Consider the following 21,760-nt stretch of genomic DNA (forward strand, 5'->3'; position numbering starts at 1 on the left):
TAATTCGTTGAGCAGCGTATGCGGATTGAGACCACGGAATCGGATAACTTCTTATCAATAAACAAATAACCTCCTTTCTTATATTCAGCAACGTATTTATTTTTCTATTATATCTCTGATAGCTCTGAACTATGGTCCGCAATAATTGGGGTAACTGAGAAAAAACAACAGATAAGGAGTGAAGAAATTAGGTTGTGGATGTTAAGGATAGGCCAGGAGTTTTCTTCCATCAGAAACTTTAAAAAAAGTGGTGTCTCTGCATAGACTATTTATAATGAAAGCAATGTATTAAATTTATCATTTATTTGACTAAATGTGAAAGGTAACAAACAAGGTACATAAGTATAAAAAATATAACTAGATAGGTATTTCACGTTTTTAAATAATTTTCGGAAAAAGCGAGTAATTTGTAACGTTGTTTCAAGTTTCTAGCTCGCACATGGGGATTTATAATTTCTACTGTGTAATTGGCAGGAAACCAACCTGTTTGACCGTCACGTAAGCGTTCGCCATGATACCAGCCTGAAAATTAATAGACAATCAATCTCATATTGCCACTGAAAAAATATAACAAGGAATGTCATGTAAAATGTTCATTATTATGAAGTTCGAACTATTTCTGGGTTATAAAATACTTATCACTCACCATCTGTCATTTTTCTCAAGACATTCATTACATCTCCTCTAGATAAGGACAATTCGTCAGGCTGACAGGCATTGTAGTTATGCAATGCCGTCACTTGGGGACAATCCCAGCACTCATACAAAGTTTCATCGGGATTTTCAGACTTTGGAGGACTGAAAGCTTCGATCCATCGTTCTTTGTCAGTTTCTGTTAATGCCGATAGTAACTGGAAAAAGAAATTATTTTGTTACCAATTCAGTATAACCCAGGGAAATAGTTTGAATGTGTGTTGATCGAGAAAAAAAAATAATATATGATTCACTGAAGGCTAACGTGTGGTGTAAACTCACAAATATGTACGATGGTGTCATCGATCATTTCTTGTTTGTAGATTACGGGCAACTATTTATTTGAAATTTAAAGAAGTGGAATTTTCCATTAAGAAGAAGCTCCATGTCAAAGAAGTTCTCAAAAACTAAGAATCGTTCGATTGGGAGGAATGGGGCAAAATTGTAACCAAGCTTAATTTGAAAAAAAGCCATGAGCAGCAGAGCTCCATCACGAAAGTCGAATTTTTCGTCGAATGAAGAATTTAACTAATACACAAACAAATCTTTCCATAAAATGAATTTCTTGGAAATGATTTCAATTCTCAATCTTTTTTCTTTATATGGAAAATTTGCTATTCCTCAATAACTTTTCATTTCACAAGTTATAACCCTCTCTCTCTCAAATGAAAATTCATAATTTCAATAGACCCGGTGGCCTCGAACCCTCTTGTTCAATTCCAATTGACAAAGAAAAAATTGTCATAATGACAAGAAATTTCGAAAATGGGAAGTAAAAAAATCACCCTAGCAACGAGCATACTCGTATTATTCATTAAATAAGAGGCGGTCCAGTTCAACAATTACAACGATCAAAATGATTTCGGGCGTTTTGTGCTAGAAAAACTGAAGAAGAAAACTTTGAACTTGAGAAAGACAATTCTTCAACATCACCTCTACTTGCATGCGAAGTTCGAACCCTCTAGTTAAACTTTTTCTGGCCAAAAAATAAGAAAATATAACAAAAATGACCATAAAATGGAGAGGGGTGGAGATGGAAAGTTTCGACCTTAGACAGAAAATCATCTCGCAACTAATTGAACCTACATGTGAAATTTCATTTTTCAGTCGCTTTTCGTTTGACCTGCAGAGGTGAGCAAAGATCAAAAACCACTTTTTTTGCACTGCGACTCCTCGCAATATTCATTTGTTTTCAACCAAACTCTAATGACATCAATCCGCCGCCAAAAAAGCCATGTATGCTAATTTTGAACCAAATCGGACCCATAGCAATTGCTCGAGAGACGAAAATAAGAATTGTAGCTTAAACAGATATATATATATATATATATATATATATATATATATATATATATATATATATATATATATATAATCATGTTCAGGAGGTCTCAAAACATGCGAAAAATGATGTGCCCCCCATTTTTCTTCTAGTCATGCCTACCGTAATAGTCTAATTTTTCCTTGAAAAATTCGAGTAAAAAATCATGGGCTCCAGGTAAGTATGATGAAGGGCATTGAGGTCGCTCGTGTTGATTCTCATGCTAAAGAGACATAAGGGGTGATTATTACATTTGTTGGGGAATATGAATGATCAAGAACTAGGGGCAATGAAAACCCTTCAAGTTTTTAATGTAAATATATAAAATCGTGACGATAAATCGAGAACTCAACTTTCAAAATACTTAACTCAAATACTGGTCCCTATGTGAGTACGCTCCGAAAACGAGAGTGAGCATATGGGAATAGTAATAGCCTTTGCAGGAGATAGGCTATCACCATGTCCTGAAGTACTAAGGCTAGTAAGACACTGTAAGAAGAAGAGACTTCCTCTATTCCTGAGAAGAAATTACATATACTCCAAACGAAGCTGCCATAAGAGCCATAGTTAGTAGAGAGTAAGATATCCATGTGGATATACTAGCTCATCTCCACTAGACTAATTGAAACAGAAATTGAGAAAGAGAACATTTCCAACAATACAACCAGAGAATGTCCCAATGGAGAAGTAGCTTGATGTGGAATTTTAACGAAATTCTAAATTGAGTGACCAACTTCAGGAGAGTCTGAGAAGGTTAAGGCAATGACGTATCTGCGGCAGATAGATGTCAACAAAATAGTTGGTGTATACAGAAGGGTTATAATCACTTACAGCTTGGAGTAGCATATCGGACACCGAGAAACAAATCTCTCCATAATTCAAAAGGTTGCCTGCATATATCTACAGGAAGTAATCGTATTTCTACTATAGTAATGGGAAAAATGTCAAAAAGAATGATATACAGGCTAAGTTAGAGGAGTCTTTAAACATGCCATATGATAGAATGAGGAGAAAGTATCGCTTCTTAAAGAAATTCCATGCAAAAGATAGTAACAATAAAAATGGAATCAAAATACCATAACTAACAAGAAAACATACAATTAAAAAGTACACGGATAGTTTGGAAACGAAGAAAGGAATGGAATGGAACTAAACATTCTGAGAATTCGAAACATCTCTAAGCAGGTTCAAGTGGAAATCTACGCAATTGAGATATGCACTCGACTCAGTATCAATATGAACTATAGAAGGCCACTAATAATAATCATGTCAGATACCCTAGCAGGAGAGTTCTATTGTAATCATTTCCAACGTGATTTCAGAATACTTAGCTATATTTAATGAACCAGGCAAGAATAACATAGTCACCCTATAGTACTACCAATGTTCAGTGGAGGCAAGGAAATTAGACGGCTCATAAACCTGCTAAAAACAGGCTCAATCACCATTAAGGGTACAAAAGCCCTATTGTGGAACCAGCGCCGATATAATATTTGAAGAAATTAACTGTGAAACTGCATCATAAGAGACGGGGGAATACATTAGCCAGAGCAAATCTTTAATTTGAAATAAAACATCCCATCCAAACTGGAATCGCATCCGACATTTCTGTCTATTTACCTAACCATTTAATATAAAAGTAGATTCATCAGAGAAATCAGACTGATCTCCACAACAAACGTTGTTTGTGGCAAAATCGACAATATTTTGTTCACAAAGCTGCTGTTTTTTTAGAATTATCTTAAAGCAATTCCTGAAGGATTTTATGTGCTTTTAAAATTCAAGAATTTGTGTAACTTACAAATAGCTCCTTTCAACATCAATAAATTTCTGCCTGGTAGAGATTCGAAGTTTTTTTTAAATTTATAATAGCACTTGCATTTTGATATCTTTAAATCATTTTCAATATTTGAATCATGTGCATTTCAATTTAAAAGCCATATTGAATGATTTCATCAAAACTCACTGTCTTTCCTAAATAATGATATTTTATAAACTTTGAAATATACTTTGAATGAAAAGACGGTAAACTTTCTGTTTAAAATTTCAGATCATTGATTTCTACAAAATGATAATGGACAACTATACACATCTTATAAAAATATCCATTAAGTGACATTGTGTATTTCAGAAAATCAACTATAACGACTTTTTGTATGAACATTATACTACATACTGATTGACAGGTCCAAACATTTTAAAAAAATTGTTAATTGAACTAATTTATTATATGTAACCAAAATATGTACTAAATATCTTATGTTTGTATATAAATAATTGGAATCGGAATATTAATTCTCATTATATTGTTAATGTTGCATATTTTACTTTGCTTTTTTCGTGAATAGTTTTTCATAAATATGTTTGATTATAATGAACATTGATCTAGGTATATATTTTAGAGAATTTTTTTTCGTTCTTTATTATCATATTATGATGGAGGGACTAACTTAAGACGTGAATTAATCACCTTTTTATCAATATTGCAATTTTTATATTATAGAATGTAATTTCGAATATTGATCACTATAATTGTTCAAAATATAAGCCATTATTTTGAATGTTTTTAAAAATGAAAACGTTTGTTTAGTGATTTTCTCATCATTATTTCAATAATACTCACCAAGTTGACGACCTTCTTATCCTGATTTTCCAAAATTGACAAATACAGAAGATTTTTATTTTGGATGTCTTTTTTCTTGAGAACAGGAAATAAGTCCACACTTCTCAATTCTATTAAATTTCTGTGGCAATAATGCAACACAGTGTATAAAGAGTCGCTAAAAATGTTAGAGCACATTAATGAATGGGAGTTATTGAAAACAAACTGAATAATTTATTTTATCCACTATTATGTCTTAATACGACAATGATTTTCTCTAATATATTGTTATATGAATAAAAATATTTGTTAGATTAATCAATTCTTGATAAAAAATCAAAAAGAGCAAAAAACTATGGTATCAGAAATATTTCCAACTGAACCAACACTATATTTGAGGATATCACCGCTTGAATACTAGTTTAAAGTTTCCACAACCTTTGGGCGACAATTACTTTTTCGAACTGACATAATTTATCATGTTGCCCTAATAGAAAATTCTCAATGGTGACGATGACGAAGATACAACACTGAACAACAATATCAGTAAGGAGAACTAGACCACAAACTTAGTGCACAGTATATTGTATATAAACTAGTTTTGTTAATATGGGTATAGTATATAGAAAACATATCGTTAGTCTCTCATTTATTGCTCAAGATAAGAAATAAGTGCGTGAATTTGAAAGAAATCGAAATCATGACACTATTACATTAGATTTTTCTAGGAGCTACTGTTATATTTTTATATTAAATTATGATCGAGAAACTTTTGTATCAACAAAAGAGCAAAACTGATACTTATTGACTTACCTCTTCTTCTTGCTGACGACGAACAAATCACTAAACAAAAATAAATACAAAGTAATTTTGCTAAATCGCCTCCCAAATGTCATTCGAGTATCTTCATTTTTTTGTTTGTAGCATATCATTGAGCCTGTTCTAATGATATGCCTACCTTTTACATTTATTTCGATTGAAGGTACATGTTGATCGAATTCTAATGATTCGGAAATTCTCCTAAGATCTATTTCTTGTTCTTTTTTCCTTGCAGCTTCATTGCATTGAGTAACAGTCTAAAATCATATTTATAATTAAATTAAAAATATATAGATTACAGGTTACAATGTGAATATACCTTATTTAAAGTTGCTAAAGCATATTGGCACGTGAGGTATTCTGGATCAGATTCAGAGAGTCTTTTTAAAATCGCATCTACTAGTAGTGGCCACCTTGTTATCCTCTGCATCGGTAACATTAAAAATGAGTATAAAGATAGAAATTGGCAAGACGGACTAGATTCTAACTGACTTAAAAACGCTAAAAAGTCCGGTCTTTCCCTGAAAAAAATTTTAGATAAATCAAATCATTTAATACATGAATGTAATATTTTTGCTGGGATTGGGGAAATTAAGCACCAAAATTTACTCTTTTCAATATTTATTCATCATCATTATCGCGGACTGAAAATATAGTTAAAGTAAAATGTAAAAATATATGCATTGCTTAAAAGTATAACAATATTGAAAATAACTTAAATTAATGAATCGAGAATTGTGGTGTATAAATTACTAAATTCATGCATTTCAAAATACAATATTCAGAATTAAACTTGTCATAAATATGGAAATTGTTGATTCTTGTTGCTATTGACATTGTATTTTTTATTTGAAATTAATAAAAAAACCTTGGCCCACTATCCTACTATGAACCATATGAATTATGTATATAAAAAACTTACCTTAACTTATTGAGCGTTTCATTAATTACAATTTGATTTTCGCAATATGGTATGTATACATGAAAATTTTCTTCAGCATGTTTTTGTACCAGATCACAAAGACCATCTAATAGAACGTTGTTTTGCCAACATTTTTCGAAATCATGTAAAATTTTTTTCGAACAAGCTCTTACTAAAAAACATATAAAATATTCATGTTTTTATTTCAACTCAGTTACAAGAAAAACTGTTACAATAAAATTTTCTGCCCATCCTACACATGATTCCAATGATGATTATTTGCTTATGTTCTAGGTTATAATTATAGTGGTTATGAAGCCATTGTAAATCTTACCTGATTTAATGTTTCCAAAGAGGATATCAAATTCATCTTCGTTTACAATATTAGATTTTCTGAAGTTCTTTTCAAAGTGATCTACTAAGACATTGAGTGAATGTAAGTATGAAGCTTCGGAAGTAATTATTTCGAATTTAGCTTCCTGCAGCTTTTTTTGTTGAGCACTGAGTGTACCTGTAAACAGTTGTAATTAGTAAAATGGGCTCAGCGTCTGAACCTTGCAGGTACAAAAGATCTTTTGGTGGATTTGATGTTTTAGACACGCGTTTTTGAGAGGATGGTAATAGATGTTGGGATTTCTTTATCATGGGAAGACTTGGAATAAAATATAATTATTCTGATACGGGTCACATTGGAAGAAAGACAGGTGACATTAATAAACACGGATAAAGGAAGAAGATGTTTTCATGTTGATGGTAATCTCTTCCTATCGTTCCCTGTATTTGAATAATATACACCCCTTACTATTATATATTTTCAAATTATTCCACATTGAGACGAAATAAGTTAGGAGATATCAACTTGAACTTAATTTGTGCCCACAATGTTAAGCCAAACAGTAAAAATATAGAAATTTCTAACAGACGTTAAAGATACGTTGATTTAATCATTGACAAATAAATCTGATTATGTAGGGAAATTGATACTGAGATTTGAAAATAACGCGATTGACATAGGATTTGAAGAATCTACCACTTCTTTGTTGTGAAGAAGGGATATTTGTATTAAATTATCAATGATAGAGGATAATAAAGTTGGAGTTAAAAATATGTATATAAACTTTTGATTTGAAATTATTTTTAGCCGTTTATAATAAATATTGGTTTAAGAAATTGATTTTTCTTGATTGGCTGAATTTGTCTGATAAAAAATCGATTGTCATCTAAGTGATGCAAGTTGCCTTTCACTCTAATCGTAAACTGATTAGTGTAATACGCAATTCTTAAGGATATGATCATAAATAAATCATTTCAATGGACTTGTGGCCGTCTGGACATAGAAACATTCAGTGTTTGTTAGAAATCTCGAGATTTTTTCCACACCTATTCAAAAAATCCAAAAAGATTAACGCAGCTTGCTCCAAACTGAATATACTATTCATTTCCACTTTCTGTCTCTGAAAACGATAACTTGGCTATAGAAAGGCGCGTAGGTGTAATTGTGAGTATAGTGGAAGTAGTAAATAGTGTGTTTAGTGGGAATGTCATTAACGGTTTAAGAAATTCCAACTAAATTTAAGAGGCTGTATTGATAGAAAAACGTCTAAGATATTTAAACACAAGTGACGACACCAAGAGGTTACTATCATGCTGAAAACATTTTCATGAAATATTTTTAAAATTCCTTCATTCTCGTTTTTGAAATATTTCAAGAATTTTTGTAATATTTTTCGAATCTGTTTGTCCTGCATAACAAACATAACAATTATTAAAAATTTTACAATGTTCGTTTATAATTGGTTATCTCTAGATTACTGAAATATTTTGAAAATGTATTGTGTATCTACATACGTAACAATAACATTTGTTTATCATTCTTTTTTTAATATGTTATTTGGCATTTTTCTTGGCGTAGGTAGCTTTTCCAGTAACTGTGTGTCAAAATCTGAAATCTATTAGCCAAAAAATAATGAAAAAGATGTATTTTATCAATTATAGTTTCATAAATCTTTTATTATTAATATGCAAATATAAATACTGTCATTTGCAATTATACTAGTTAAGTATAATTTATATATCGTATTAATACATTAGGATATAACAGAACTTACTTAGAACAGAAGATTTCATTACTTCGGGAATTTCACACCAAAGACTTCTGGTAAAGGTAATTGTTTTGTTTCCTAAATTTGTTGATTCTTCCAAGGCCTCTGTTAAGGTTGATGAAGAAATGTAATTTTCGTTAGTCTCATCCATTATATCTTCATAAATATCAGAATCTGGTTCAGAAGACGTATCTCCATCACATGCAGACTGAAATCATGTATGATTATTACTATTCTTCAAAAAAAATATAAGTTGTGATTGATTATTCTGAATAGCTATCAATTCTGTTAATATGTTTTTTACTTACGTCAAAAACAGCAGCATCGTAGAATTGATATAATGGTTCATCCTCAAAGAACTGTACATCATGAGAAGAATAAGTTACGGAAGAATCATCTTTCTTTGAATCATTGCTGCTGTAGCTGTACATGCTCTGATTGTTGTAATTACTTTCGTTTTCAAAATTGTTTTGCATAACACTATTTGGCTCGTTAGTATTGTTTTTATTTAATTTGAAATTCAGCTCTTCTATGACACTATAATATAATTAAAAATTATAATTTATCACTGCAAGTAAATAGACGATAAAATATAACATTATTGAAGAGAACGGTCCCTGACTTAATTCTGAACTATGAGATAGAAAGAACTATTGAAGTTCTTTAGATTTTCTTTCCCTTCTCAATCTACATTTACACGCTTCTATCTATGTTGTTTAAAATTAAATACTCGTCTAGGCCTCGAAGTCACTCTTATCTAATAAAACATTTCTAGTGTTCAAATTTTGGCAAGAACATAAATTCAGAACATTCCATAAAAACTTATCTGTATACATATTTGTCCACTAGGAACTCAAAAGTATTAGGAATGTGTAGGTTAAGTAAAGTGTATAAATAAATTCGTCTAAAGAAAATTACATACATTTCGGATAAATTAGAAGAAAAAACATTAGTTTTCTTGAAAAAGGGGTAGAGCTGTAGTGGGATGAAACACCACTTTAAATTCCCAATACTTCAGCTGATTCCGACTGTCTCACTGTTGAATGAAGGACAAAAATACGACACACATCCTATGTAACAGTCAGGGTCTAATTAATACAATTATTTTCTCACTTAATTTTTCACAACCAAATGTTTTTGAAGAGAATTGAATGTGCTATGATGTATATATTTGATTAAGAAAAAAAAATTGTTATCTGTATTATACCTAACATTTATTTCAACATACCTTGAAAATTTCGTTGTCTGCGCCATTGTCTCTGTCTGTACAGTACCGACTTTTGTTGTAGACCTTTCGCGTTCTTCCATTACATTTGTAGATTTTGAGTATAAACCTATCTCAGTATACCAAGAGGTTCGACTAGTTTCATTATTGTGAGTATTATTTTTTGAAATCGGAGAATTGTTTATATTCTTCTTTGCCCCTTTTTCTTTCAGTATTTTTTCTATTACTGTGAGTAAAAAATTTTAACAGTTAAGACTATAGCAAGTCAAACATACATATTCTGATTATTGTGAATTATATAATACAGCCACGAGACCTTAGTTTCAATAGCCATTTTTATTTAATTTGAAAATAAGGAAAATAAATAGACAAATATATAATTATTTTAGGTCTTATGTAAAAATAACAAATTTTAAAACAAGAAGAGAGATAAAATCAAAAGCATTTAAAGGCATAATATAAATATAATAATATAAAAGGTGAAAAGTAGATTATATATGAATATTGATAGATTATTCGAGGTATTAGCTAGGAATGTTGTTGTTTTCTTCTTCGTAAAATGGCAAAAAATAATTTCCAATTATTTAGAATTCCAAATAATATAAGAGCTCAAATCAAGATAAATAACATATTCAAGAAAAAGATAAACAGGTTAACGAAATATCTCAGATCATCGCACATATCTCAGTATTTAGATTGAAAAGTCATCAATATAATAAAAAATAAAGTTGGTTTAACAAACCATGAAATATCAGAAACACATACATCTAATTATAAAAATTCTAAAATTCTTGACACGGAATCAAATACAAGAATTTTTAGGAATTATTCACTTAACACCTAAACAATTTGAGTGAAATTTATAGTTCTATTTTATAAATTTTGTTTGATGGCTGTTACATATTTTGATTTGTGTTTAAAACCTATTTTTCTTTTGATATTCATGTTGTAGGTAATATAATGATTAATAGATAAAGACCGAAATAGGACGTTGATAGAAAAAAATATATATATAGTTTTCGAATACTTATGTATTCATCGTCTGGGAAATAATTAATTAATATTTCTGGTGATTTTGATAATATTAAAGCTTATAAAAGTTTTTTAATCTCATGACCAGAGTTTCGCAATAAATTAAAAGAAAAAAGATTTCCACCGAAATTGTGAAAATTGAAAAATTGGAGTATCGAGTAATCATCAAGTACCTGATTTTAAAAGGGTTAAGAGGTAAGCAGATTTACGAAGATATGCTTAATACCCTTGGTGATCAATGTCCTTCGTATGCGACTGTGAAAAATTGGACTGCAACTTTCAAAAGAGGTAAATTTTCCATTGAAGATGATGACCGATCGGGAAGGCCAGTTTCTGTGTCAGTCCCCGAAAATATCGATGCAGTTCATGACATGATTTTATCAGACCGTCGAATTGGGCTAAAACGGATATCTGAAGCACTGAATATTTCATACGAACGCGTTCATTATATTATATCAATTTGGACATGAGAAAAATTGCTGAATAATGGATCCCCAAAAGTTTGAATGTTGACCAAAAGCGTGCAAGGGTAGAAGCATCACGTTTGATCTGTGCTCGATGTAGACTTCTAAACCGAATTGGGTTGAATGAAACTTGGGTACATTTTTACGATCCAGAAACAAAGCATCAATCAATGGAAGGGCGACACTCTGGTTCTCCAAAACCTAAGATGTGTCCAAAAATCAGCTGGAAAAGATCTTGCTTCAGTTTTTTGGGATTGCCATGGAGTAATCATGATTGATTTTTTGGATAAGGGTAGAACAATAACTGGAGATTACTATTCGACATTACTGACCACTGTACGGAAAAAAATTGAAGAGAAAAGACGCGGAAAGCCATCCAAAGGTGTTTTGTTTTTGCAGGACAACGCTCCAGCAAAGAAATCTCATGTTGCCATGCAAAAAATTCGTGATTTAGTATTTGAATTACTAGAACACCCCCCTTATTCACTAGATTTGGCTCCGTCCGACTATCATCTCTTTCCTAAACTGGAAAAAAGTTTAAAAGGTCATAAATTTTCTTCCAACGAGGAGGTTATAAAAGCTGTGGAGGTCTGGTTTGCAGAGCAAGAAGAAACAGTTCTTTTCGAAAGGTCTAGGTATTTATTTTAAAAATTATCAGAAAAAACTAATTTTAAACATAGGAGACCTAAAATCAAGAACATATAGATGCATTAATATATCAAAAGGTGTAAGAAATAAGAACTACGACGTGGCTAAATTGGGTTAGTCAGATGCCAACATATGCTATGTGGTGAAATGCATATTTTTGCAATACACTTTTACCAATTGAATAATAATTGAATATGTAACCTCTCAAAATGGTTTTGCAAACTACTCACGTGCAGTTAGTTTTTTAGTGGTGTTTGTATGGTAAATTAAAAATTTATGAGTAGATAATTGAATTTAACCGCGGATAAACATTTAGGTGGCAAGCGAATTTTTGAACGGTCACTTATATCGTTTAGCGATATAAGTGTGTACTGAGCAGTATAAATTTTAAGAGGAATCTCACAGAAAGATTGGTCATAAGAGAAGAGTGAGTAAGGGAAAAGAAGATAAAAATACTGTTATGTACCCAGAAGCATCATAGAGGAATATTTGTAATTATGTTATATGTGAAAACTGAAAAAGAAATCAAAGAAGAAAGACTTGGTAGTGAAAACAATAATTTCAACTTTATTCAACAAAAGAGGGTAAATTGATCCAAACTATGTGCAAATTATACCGGATGGTCCCTATAGAAGTAGAATAAAGTACTAAGACCATCCATTAAACTTTGTGTTCCATATAACTGTGAAAACTGTTTAATTTCTTATTTCTTAGACCTTTCGATATGTTTATGTTTCTAAATGTTCTTGATTTTAGGTCTCGTTTGTTTCAAAATTAGTTTTTTTTTTAATTATTCTCAAAAGACAATTAAAAATTGACGTTTCGACTAATTTTAAGTCTTTATTAAAATATGATATTGACACTGACAATTTGCGTATTTATATAAATCAATAGATCACCTTCATCATGAATATCAAAATAAGAATAAAATCAAAATAGAACTTTGTTCTAATAAGAAAAATTATTTATGTGAAAGCTGTAAATTTTACTTAAATTATTTAGGTCTTTTTTTATCATTTATAGCTTTTCCGTTCTCATGAATGTGAACCATTTCTAAAAATTCTCTTTTTCGTGTATTGGATTCCGTTTCAAGAATTTTTGAATCTTTATAATTGAATTTATGTTTTTTGATATTTCATGGTTGGTTAATGCAGTTCTATTTTTTTATCGTAATTATGACCTCTTAGTTTATTTTCTGAATACTGAGATTTCTGCCCTATGTAAACAGCGTCATAATTAATACAAGGCACTTTGAAGCACTTGGATAATTGGATAATGTGTTATGTCCTTTATGACTTATAATAAGTCCGTGAATATATAGTAAGGAAAAATGTTTTATGTATTTATGTTTCATTTCTGTTTTGTTTTTCAATTGATTGTATTGAATATGTTATTTATTATTTTTTCCGAATAATTATTTTCTTTCAAAGTAGTTTTTGCTTTTTGAATAGCTATAAGCATCTAAATTCAGGATATGATATTTGAATAGATCTATCAGCCAAACTCATTATTACTTATCTTTTTTTGTGATATAGGATGAAACGAATTGGAGTTCAAATATCTTGAGGACCAAGTTGGTTTCGTATACCATTCTGTTCTTATGTCATTGTTCATTTTATGTAATTTGATATCAAGAAAATTGGTTTTATTATTTTCTTTGATTTCGATTGTGAAGTTTTTTTTATGATAAGAATTGATTTTTTTATTTATGTTTTCAATTTGATTCTTTGGAACGGCAGTAATGCAATCATGTACATATGGGAAAATGAATGGAATATTTATATCAAGTTTGCTTAGGATCGTTTCCTCAAGATCTTCCATTACCAATTGTGCTATAATACTTGAAATGGAAGCCCCCATACATACAGTATTTGTTTTGATATAAAAATCTTTACAAAATATTTTTCAAATAATTAGATAATCGGGTAAGAGGAGTTTGAATATTTGAAACAATCGGTATTACCCCTTAAAATATATGGTTTACCAAAACTATATAAACCTGACATTCCCCTTCGAACGATTGTTTCAAGTATTCTCTTCCCCCATTATGTAATTATTTGAAAAATATTTTGACAATAATTTTATATCAAAACAAATGCTGTATCTAAAACACATGGGATTTCAAAGAAAAAATTGAAAAAATGGAACAACATTGAAGAATATGGAGAAATACCTCAAAACGAATTTATAAAAGCTATCGAACTCACACTTACAACAAAATATTTCAAATATGAAAATGAAATATACAAATAAATTGATGGTTGTGCTGTGGGGACCTCCATTTCAAGTGTTACATGACAATCAGTGATGGAAGATCTTGAGGAAACTGTCCTAAGCAAACCATCAAAATATTTTAATCTAAGAATTGAAAAATAAATTATATAGATAACCACTATTTTGAATCAATAATCATCTATTTATTGACAAAAAATTATAACGATCTATAAATAATTCATAAAATTTACTTTCACCTTCACCAACTGAAAATCTTATTTGATCATTCAAGGTAGTATACTTATCGCAAGTCGAAATAACACAGAACAAGTTTTAAAAGAGAGACAAATGAAATAGAGAATGAACTCGATGTTTCCGCAACAATGTCCAACCTTCACATAATAGGCCAAGTAATTGAAAAAACTTAGAGAACAATTTGTCATAATTTAAATGAATAGTAGTATTAGTCTAAAGTTTATATTAGTCTACATCTAGTCATCGCATTAAATTTTAGATCATTACCTAAGTTATATTCAATTTCCTGTTGATCAGGCAATGATGATGACTTCAGAGTATGAAAATATTTATACTAAAAAGACTTACCTGCGTCCTTTGGAGGGACTGGAGGTGGTGGCAATTTTGGTCTCACTAATTTAGTTTTACTAGAACTAATCGAAGATATAGGAGGAGAAGAATTGGATTTATCTTCAGTCTTTTCATTTTCGTTCCCAACAGGATCTGGTAAATAAAAAACACTTCTTCTTTGGTTTTCGGTGTTATTAAGAGCTTCGAAATAACTAGTTAGATTCGTAACTGATGCTGAAAGTGATACACTACGTCTAATTCTCTTTAATAAACTACCAGATTTTGTATCATCGATTTTCGAACTTTCATTCCAATAGTTCTTAGAAGCCCCACTAATAGATTCGCTTGGAATAATGGTTGACAGTCGATCCCCTTCCTTCTCTAAAACACATTTTATACGCCAATACTTACAGAGTACATATATAACTAAATTTTCATTCAACACTCCTTAACTCCCAGTGTCGGAGGTAGAGGAGGAATTGAAGGAAAATGGACTTAGACCGAAGAAAGTATGGCAGTTGACAAGCCGTACACAGAGAAATCAGGACAACACACGAAAACTACTACCTATATACATGGTAGTAATAGAACCGAAAGAAGAACCAACATATAAAAAGTTGAGATACCTCTGCCACACAAAAATAAGTGTGGTAGAACAAAAAAGGCACGACGGACCTGTACAATGTTACAGGTGCCAAGGATTCCATCACGGACAAAGCACGTGCAACATGGACGTGCGCTGTGTAAGATGCGCAGGAGAACACAGGGCCGCGGACTGCACCCTGAGCAAGACCGAGAAACCGAACTGCAGGAACTGCGGAGGAGAACACCCCGCAAACTACAAGGGGTGCCCGAAACACCCTAAAAAGACGGAAAACAACCAAGCCAAGAATACAGGACGCACTTACGCACAAGTTGCGAAGAAAACAACAAAGACAGATGAAAAAACACCAGAGCTACTGAGTATGTTGCAAAATATGCAGATACTCATAGCAACACTTATCGCCCAACAAAAATAAACCACAAGAGGACACCCCCCGACACGGTAATTCTGCATTTCACAAGGAAATGTAGAGTTATACATCGGGGACAGCTATAGAGAAGGCGAAGGACCACTCGGATTAGATCTTTTCCTATCGGCAGAAGGTAGGAAGAGGTTTACCCGAGGCCGCGAAACACACACACGAAGACGTCCAGAACAAGAAGCCAAGAGTGTATAGCCAGCAGGCTAATCTCTTAATAAAAAGATAAGACATCCCGGAATCTCCCATAGACCTAAGGGGAGAGGAGGGATTCTACACGCGAAACTGCGACGTGAAAGAGGATGAGGACCTGTCGGAATTGACAGGGGGTGGTTGGAATGTTCTTCTTCGCACCCACTCGTGGATTTATCCGGGGGTGGATGCCTAGAGGGACGGGCTCGTCTCAAGGGAAATGTGTGTGTGTGCACTCCTTAACTTTAATACGGATGGCGTTACAAAAGTTTTATCAAGCAACCGCCAAATTTTTGTGTTTTTAAAATCTAATTCATGTTTTCCATTTTGTTCGTGTTTGTGTATGGTATTTTATTATATTTGTGGCCGTTTATTCTATTTTCTAAATTTTGCATAATCATTCCTTGGTAATTTTTTGAACAATTTATGGTATGGGATATATGTTGTATTTCTAGTTTTGTTTTTAATTTTCTCAATAACGGGGATAGCATATTCTCTGATTTATGACCTATATTAATATTGTATTCAGATAAATGACTTGTGTGAGGCTATATGTGTGTTATTTTTTGAATGAACTTATGTTTTATAGCTTCATCTAATAATCCTATAATTACACTATTTTCTTGTGTTTTTGTGAATTGTAATTTAGGTATCGTCCAGACTATATTTATTTTGTGTGTTAGTGTTAATAAGTGTCATAGTTCATACTGGCATTTTCTTTTTAGAATTCTAGATATAAATGTATCAAACATCAATCAAATACATTGTATTTCAAATTTTTTAATCATTTTTCCTATTACAATTTGTGCTAAATAGGAAGGAATTGGAGATCCTTTTGTACAACCATTTAGTTATCGATAGAAATAATCTTTATATTTAAAATAATAATGGGTTTGTATGAGCATTATGTCTTTTAGAAATTCATTACCTATTTAAATTAAATTCATATATAAGCTGTTTAATTGAATGCATTTTTTTTTCAAAACATGTTTTATTAAATCATATCACATCTATAGATGTGATATTGTGGTTATAAGAGTATGTATTGTTTCAGCATGCATGAATCTGTTATCTAAAAATTATTTTTAATCATATCTGATGAAATATTTGTTAGATATTTTGATAGATTATGGTGAATGTGGTGCGATGGATTGGATGCATTGGATATTTAGTTAGTAAAACTTTAAACGTCTATTCATTTTTGGTGTTATTACATTATTTGTTTGTATTTTTTCATCAATTCTATGAATAGCACTATTAGTTAGAGTTTCTTAACGAATTATTATTAATTTTCTTGAAAAAAATTAGTTTTCTGTTTTTATTTTTTTGAAAAATATTTATAATGTTTGATAACTACATCATTCTTAATCTATGATTTCTAATAGCATTAAAGACATCAGCAATAATATTATTTATTTGATCCGATTTATGTATTATAATCGAGCATTTGGATAGACAGCAACAAGTAAAATACAGCTTTAATATCATATTGTTATTACAATATATTATGGTAAAGACTTATGCACTACTCAGTGTTATTACAATACATTATGGTAAAGACTTATGCACTACTCAGCTAAGAGCTATTCATCTTTCCCGAATACAAAGTAACGAAAGGATTAGGCTCAGTCCACATAATAACATTGCGCTGTAAAGTGGAATCGAATGAGAGACTGCAAAATACTATGAGACAACAAAAATTCTCATTAATAGCATGCCTAGAGAGCGTAATCTAAGTGTACAGTGTGCATTCTCCATATTGCAGTTACAACTTAATTTGCTCTAGAATTACCAAAAGGTTCCATGTAACGACTGCTTCACTACTTCTCCATAACTAGATGGTTTTTGTTACAACTATCAAAACTTTCTATTATTTCTATTACCACAAAATGTGGTGTACCTAAGAAACTTTCAATACGGATCGAGTCAATCTACATGTGGTTGCAACTCCTCCTATTGATTCAAATGTGAACAGACCTAATAAAATTTGCACTTCACTCATTGGACAATTTCTGGATTCAAAGCACTTCACGAAATAACTGAATGCCAATCAGCAATAAGTAATTAAAAAGTTTGTTTTGAATCTCGTAAATGAATCTTTTCGTGATCTTCTCAAGACAATGACAATAGAATCACATTACTTGTGATAACCAGAATAAAGACCATGATCGAAGAGTATTGATTATTTACTGACAACAGCCACAATAACAGATTATGTTATTAAGTTATAAGTTTTTGAGTATTGTAAGAATTAAGCAATTTTCTGGCTATATCCAAAGACATCGATGAACTTGATTTTTCAGTTCAATTCTACGCATCTGATATTTAATATCTGATATCATAAATTTCTACGCATATCGCATCATATTTTTAATGTATAGGTAGAGTTTGTACTGCCATTTTCTCTTAACCATAATAAAATATTTTTTCTCATTATTATTTCTATTTACACAAACTAAAATTCTATTAACTTTTTCCTAAACCCTTCCAATGTGGGCATATTCTTTTCGGTCTATATGTTATCCTTTTTCAAAATATTTTTATTTGTTCTCATCATGAATTCCATAACCTTTTTTTTTCTGGCGAAGACCATTTAATCAATAGCATCTTGCAAAAAATTCCAAGCCTTAGCGATACCTGCTTTTTAACTTTCTGTTACAGTATAAGGTAATAAAATAAGCTTCTACCTTATTTAAAATGAAATCTTTTTTTCAGAATATGTTTTCTAAAATATCACTAAAAATTCCTGTTTATTATAAAACATTTCTCAGTTACACTTTTCCAATAGATTACATAAAAAAGTAATAAAATAAATATTATAATTCCCTATCAAATAATAAACTTCGTAAAGAAATAGGTTAAAATTGAATATTGAGGAAAGATACATGACTACAATACGGTCCATAATAAATGCTAAAGTGACCAACCGCCAAAAATAATTAATCAAATAATTATTTGATAATTCTTATTCTTCTGGATGTCTTCCAGACCATTAATTTTATAGAATAAGAACTAATATACTACAAGCAGCAAAAGAAGCCTGTGAAAGGACTATAAAAAAAGGGGGAAGAACAAATACAAAACCGTGGTTTAGACAAGATGTCAAGATCCTTGCCGAAGAGAAAAGAAAATCTTACCTGCAATACAGATCCAATGCAACAATGTATAATGACTATAAAGCTGTAAGAAATAGAGTCAACGAAAATATTCGAAAAATTAAAAGAGATCACTGGGAGAAGTTTTCGAATGATATGGAACATGACTTATATGGGGGACAGAAAAAAATGTGGAATCTTCTGAGGGATAGGAGAAAACCAATAAACGAATACATACAAAATACAAAAATCATGGCAGACGAATGGGAAAGACATTTTGAAAAACTTTATAGTTCAACACAAGCTAACGTATCAGCACTGCAAGTACCCTACGAAGATGAAAACATCAATGTAATACAAAATAGGATTTTCTCCCTGCATAAAATACAACAAATGATAGCCAAGATAAAGAACAGAAAAGCCCCAGGCATCGACGAAATAACAAACGAAATGATCAAATATGGAGGCGACAAACTGTATAATGAACTACAATCCCTCTTCAAAAAAATACTAAAGGTCAAAAATGTACCATCTGAATGGAAAGAAAGTATTCTGATACCGATTTTCAAAAAGGGAGAAAAAACCGATCCCCAAAATTATCGAGGCATTAGCCTGATGAGTACGGTTCTGAAACTATTCACTAAAATCTTAGCAGAAGAAGTAATACCGGGATATGTGAAGAACAGCGATGTTTCAGAAACAACAGATCTGCTATAGATGCTATATTTATAATGCGCTAAATAACTGAAAAAGCCATAGAGTTTAATAAGGCAGCCTTTATGTGCTTCATTGATCTCACCCAAGCGTTTGATAGGATACGCTTAACTGATGTTATGATTCTACTAAAAAAAAGGAACATTCACCCCAATATAATAAGAGTTATCGAAAAACTTAAGATCGATAATTATACCTTTGTGAGAACGGCAAACAAATTAGGCAATAAAATACCTGTGGCAACTGGTATCAGACAAGGGGATAGCCTAAGCCCAATCCTGTTCAATAATATAATGGACGAAATCATCAACGAAGTAAAGCAAGCCGGGAGAGGATACCGAATGGGAGACAAAGAGATAAAAATAATATGCTACGTTGATGACGCAGCAATCATCTCGGAAGACGAAGATAACCTACAGAAGCTCCTATATAAATTCCAACAAATAGCGAACACGTACAACATGCAAATATCCACAAAAAAAAAACAAAAACTCTGACAATATCTAAAGAACCGAGAAGATGTAAACTAGCGATTTACGATCAGAGTGTAGAACAAGTGATGTCCTTCAAATATCTAGGGACAAACATAACAAGCGATAGAAATCTAAAGAAAGAAGTAAAAGCACAAACAACGAAGGCAGCATTAATATCAGGATACCTTAGAGATTTAATTTGGCGAAATAAATACATGAGCACAAAATGTAAAATTAGAATATATAAAACTTGCGTAAGGCCGGTCATGACATATGCAATAGAAACTAGAGCGGAGAACACAACCACTAAATGGCTCCTAAGAACAACAGAAATGCGGACTCTGAGATCAATAACAGGACATACGTTACTCGATCGGAAGAAAAAATGAAGAAATAAGGGACATTGCGATATTCAGAATGTTAGCAGTTAGCAAAAATTGCAAAAGAAAAGAAACCAGACACAACTCGATCTCCTGGACGACCACCTATAAGGTGGTATGAAAGCTGGTCCTCAGCATCCCAACTACTCCTGGGAAACCCTTGATGAAAATACAAGACCTAGTCCTAACGTAAGAAGAAGAGGAAGATATTATGTTTAGTTCTCTTCCAATATCCAATGACAAAATATGTTTCTTTGATTTATAACCGAAATTAGCATCATTTATTTACTTTGTCATGAATTCTCATTTACGAAATTGAACACGTATATATCAATATTAAAGGTGTTCTATTATAATATTGATTATTGGCGTTAATACTTACTTTTTGCATCATCTATATCAGTTTGATGAATTTTTTTGGAAAATCTTCTCAAGGACTTTGTTATGTCTCGAGAAAAATTCTTCTTGAATCTACTTAAATTTTTTGTGAATTTATCGAATCCATTTGTATCTATATTAACAGGTTCAGGTGGCAACGGATTATTGGTCACATCATGAAGCGATTCGTCTTGCTGAAACTGAAATGAATAAAGTTAAGTCTATGATTATATCAGATGTCGAAAAGTGACTTTCTCTAATCCGATTATGATCTATATCATATAATTATATTGAAGAAATTGTAATAAAGTAATTTTATAACTACTTCGACAATATGCACTCATTCATATTTTGTCAAGTTGTCAACAAAGTTCAGGAGATTAATATTAAAACTCATATTTCAAGATGTGGAAAAAACTCAAGTAAATAACCTTCAAAACATAGATAATCTTGTATTCTTAATGTCTCCGCCTAAATTGTATAGTTAACAACTAATAGCACGACTAATTATAGATATCAAAGAATTCTATTGAAAAAGAAAATACATAATAGAACAATTGAATGTATATAAAGGAATAATATTCAATTTATAACGAAATTGCAAACAAAGGAGAAATGTATGCAGATAATAATACTAACAAAAAAAGGAGAGCTCGTATGTAAGCAATTGATTATAACAAAGAATTTTTAATAAAAAAACCAACTACTTATTATCTTTACAATTAAAAGTTACGTTAATCCGTTCTTTCATAAATTTATCATTTTCAGAATAAGCCTCCTTCAATTGATTCAGGAAGAAAAATTTAATTTTTGTTCAATTACAAAAACAATTTGACCAGTGTTAATAAGCCAGGGAATTCAACTAAAGTACTAGTCTAC

At 31.2% G+C, this 21,760-nt stretch overlaps 1 protein-coding gene across 2 annotated transcripts in view; it reads right to left on the reverse strand.

The window, feature by feature from the left end:
- Nucleotides 1-288: 288 nt before the first annotated feature.
- The window catches only part of LOC130891155 (ephexin-1), a 43,029-nt gene continuing 21,557 nt past the window's right edge, over nt 289-21,760 (reverse strand). Inside the window, exons 3-14 of one of the 2 annotated variants that reach the window (XM_057795739.1) lie at nt 20,886-21,081; nt 14,646-15,008; nt 9,688-9,910; nt 8,768-8,996; nt 8,466-8,667; nt 6,692-6,868; nt 6,358-6,529; nt 5,755-5,956; nt 5,430-5,692; nt 4,638-4,794; nt 647-851; nt 289-522 (exon numbers count right to left, since the gene is read on the reverse strand). In XM_057795739.1, the coding sequence (XP_057651722.1) occupies nt 371-522; nt 647-851; nt 4,638-4,794; nt 5,430-5,692; nt 5,755-5,956; nt 6,358-6,529; nt 6,692-6,868; nt 8,466-8,667; nt 8,768-8,996; nt 9,688-9,910; nt 14,646-15,008; nt 20,886-21,081 (2,541 nt within the window). In that variant the 3' untranslated portion in view covers nt 289-370. Of the gene's footprint in view, nt 523-646; nt 852-4,637; nt 4,795-5,429; nt 5,693-5,754; nt 5,957-6,357; nt 6,530-6,691; nt 6,869-8,465; nt 8,668-8,767; nt 8,997-9,687; nt 9,911-14,645; nt 15,009-20,885; nt 21,082-21,760 lie in introns of those variants that run through there. The other variant, XM_057795740.1, reaches the window with a different exon arrangement.

The sequence above is a fragment of the Diorhabda carinulata genome, chromosome 3 (genome assembly GCF_026250575.1).
Source record: "Diorhabda carinulata isolate Delta chromosome 3, icDioCari1.1, whole genome shotgun sequence".
In the NCBI taxonomy this organism is placed as follows: domain Eukaryota; kingdom Metazoa; phylum Arthropoda; class Insecta; order Coleoptera; family Chrysomelidae; genus Diorhabda; species Diorhabda carinulata.